Below are 2500 nucleotides of genomic sequence, written 5' to 3' on the forward strand. Positions count from 1 at the left end.
ATAGTCATTTTTTTTTTTTTTTTGGGGGGGGGGGCAAGTCGTACATGTGTCACATGCGTTAGACTCGTGGCAGAGTATTTTGGCGTTATCTTATTTATCTAATTACGATAAACTGTTGACTTACACCGAAAATGGCTAAAGGAAAATCTAAACAATGACCGAAATCTACCGGGAAAATAAAGTATTTTCGTCCTCCATGAGAAATCCCACGTCGATCAGTGATACTTTTTTATGCAACACCGGAGCTACAAAAGCAAATCTAAAACATTTGATTAATTGTTATCCATTACTCTCAGAATTCCCGTCCCTGGACGACCAAAAAACTATTAGATCTTTTTTTCTTTTCTTTTTTCCAATGACAACAACATCTAAGCAGATATGTTTACTATCGAAATTTCCACAACGGTAACAATAAAAACTAAGCTGATTACAAAACTAGTAATTATAAAATAAATCGAATTAAGTAAAAACTAAGAACCATAACAAACCATTATTGAAAAATATGAAACATATGATATACAATACAGATCCTCTTCTATGAAGGAGAAGTGTTTACACATTATATGAAAAGAAAACCTCACAAAGCAATCCCGCTTCACAAAAACAATTATGATTTTTTACAAAATCTGAAGAAACTTTACCTTGGTTCCTCCTGAGCGATGTTGGTGGACCGACCTCTTCATATTCAGGTTCGTTGTTTCTCCTGTCTCCCCCAGCCTGAAATCAAAGGAACATTTTTTAATATACTTTTGTAATGGAGTGACAAGTTCATTTACCAAATGCAATGGTCTATAAGCACACCACATACATTATAGACAATAGTTTCCCTTCACTAAATCCATCAAAGACTTTTTTGCTTATCTTATATCTTTTTCCCCTTTAATGAAAATAATAGAAATATCTATTAAAAATGTCCCATTTCACACCAAACAACTCGTCTACACATTGATACAAACGTCGTTTTTTTTTTTTTCAAATAAACAAACTTTTAATCACTCCCGACCAGTTAACCTCTATGCAATCCATCCTCAGTACCTTCTACGTTACACTAAAAAATATAAATAAATGAGAGAAGAATAAACCAGTTGAATTGACATTCATGCACAACCATTTACATACAAAATTCAAATAAAGGAAACATAGCTATAACCACAGACACATAACGGACAACAACATGTGGACACAACAGCAAAGAAAATAAGAGGTAATGCTGGCACCTCATGCTAAAGCCTGCCAAAAAAGACAATTTTTTTCGTCCCTGTAATTACATAAAGAGTTAAAGTTAGAGACAACTGTGACTATTTCTATCGATTGCGTTGACACTTCGGGAAATTCTTAAAACTCCCTTGAGGTAGAGGGGAATGAAATAGATTACTTGCGGGGACTTCCCGCTACAAGAAATGAGAATTCCCTACATAGAATAAACACGAATCGGTTGCCAACGCTTGAATAAATCAGCGGGTTTCCCACGCAAAAGTAGGCAACTAGCATTATATTGAAACATAATCATTGAATTTCCTCCTGAGTTTCAAGTAACAGATTTACTGCAAAAAATATGATCGACAGTAAACCCTTGAATGACCTTTTAAGTATCATAAGTCATATACATTAACAGACTTAATTCTATGCATGTAGATAAAAAGTGAATATTTCATCGCTAGCTGAACTGGCGAGCAGTAAGCCGGAAGTAATGAACAATATTGGACTTAGTAAACGGAGACAAATGTGGCATCACTTAGCCACTGCGCTATTGGCTAACTACGTTTTACAAAGGTGGCCAGTGGGATAACCAAATATAATTGATCACACACATATATAAATATACATACATACATACATACATACATACATATATATATATATATATATATATATATATATATATATATATATATATATATATATATATATATATATATATATATATATATAAGATAAATTTTGCACATTTAAACGTGTTTTCCATATTTCAAATAAGCCATATATATTAACAAATTAAAGTCTGGATTCTCTTAACGACCTCGGGATCAGAGGCCCAAGCAAAATCACTCAAAGACTATAGTTTCTGACCGGCCGGGTTTCGAACCCTGGTCCAGGATACCTGTATGACATTGACCATACCACCCAGCCACGAAGAAAGATAAAAGTCAATGACAATTCTTCTGTGCATATATACCTGTCAAATTCAGGTATTAGTCTTTGAGAAATTTCGCCTGGGGCTTATCCCGAGGTCGTTAAGAGAATCCAGACTTTAATGTATTAATATATTTGGCTTATTTTAAATATATATATATATATATATATATATATATATATATATATATATATATATATATATATATATATATTATTTGTATAAGTGTATCACTAACACTCGTGAATTTAATCAATGTAAATGTCAATACAATGCCATTTAATATCGAATTATATCTTTGGGGACGTATCTCCACTAAAAATTCATCTATGGTAAATGCTTCTGGTTCGGTTCATAGGTTCGAAT

The 2500-nt window shown here is 32.7% G+C and overlaps 1 protein-coding gene across 1 annotated transcript in view; it reads right to left on the bottom strand.

Annotated features, from left to right (window-relative positions):
- The window catches only part of LUBEL (Linear Ubiquitin E3 ligase), a 198492-nt gene that overhangs the window by 188296 nt on the left and 7696 nt on the right, over positions 1-2500 (bottom strand). Inside the window, exon 3 of the mRNA XM_068364388.1 lies at positions 642-717. Within this exon, the coding sequence (XP_068220489.1) occupies positions 642-717 (76 nt within the window). The remainder of the gene's footprint in view (positions 1-641; positions 718-2500) is intronic.

The sequence above is a fragment of the Palaemon carinicauda genome, chromosome 41 (assembly GCF_036898095.1).
Source record: "Palaemon carinicauda isolate YSFRI2023 chromosome 41, ASM3689809v2, whole genome shotgun sequence".
Classification (NCBI taxonomy): domain Eukaryota; kingdom Metazoa; phylum Arthropoda; class Malacostraca; order Decapoda; family Palaemonidae; genus Palaemon; species Palaemon carinicauda.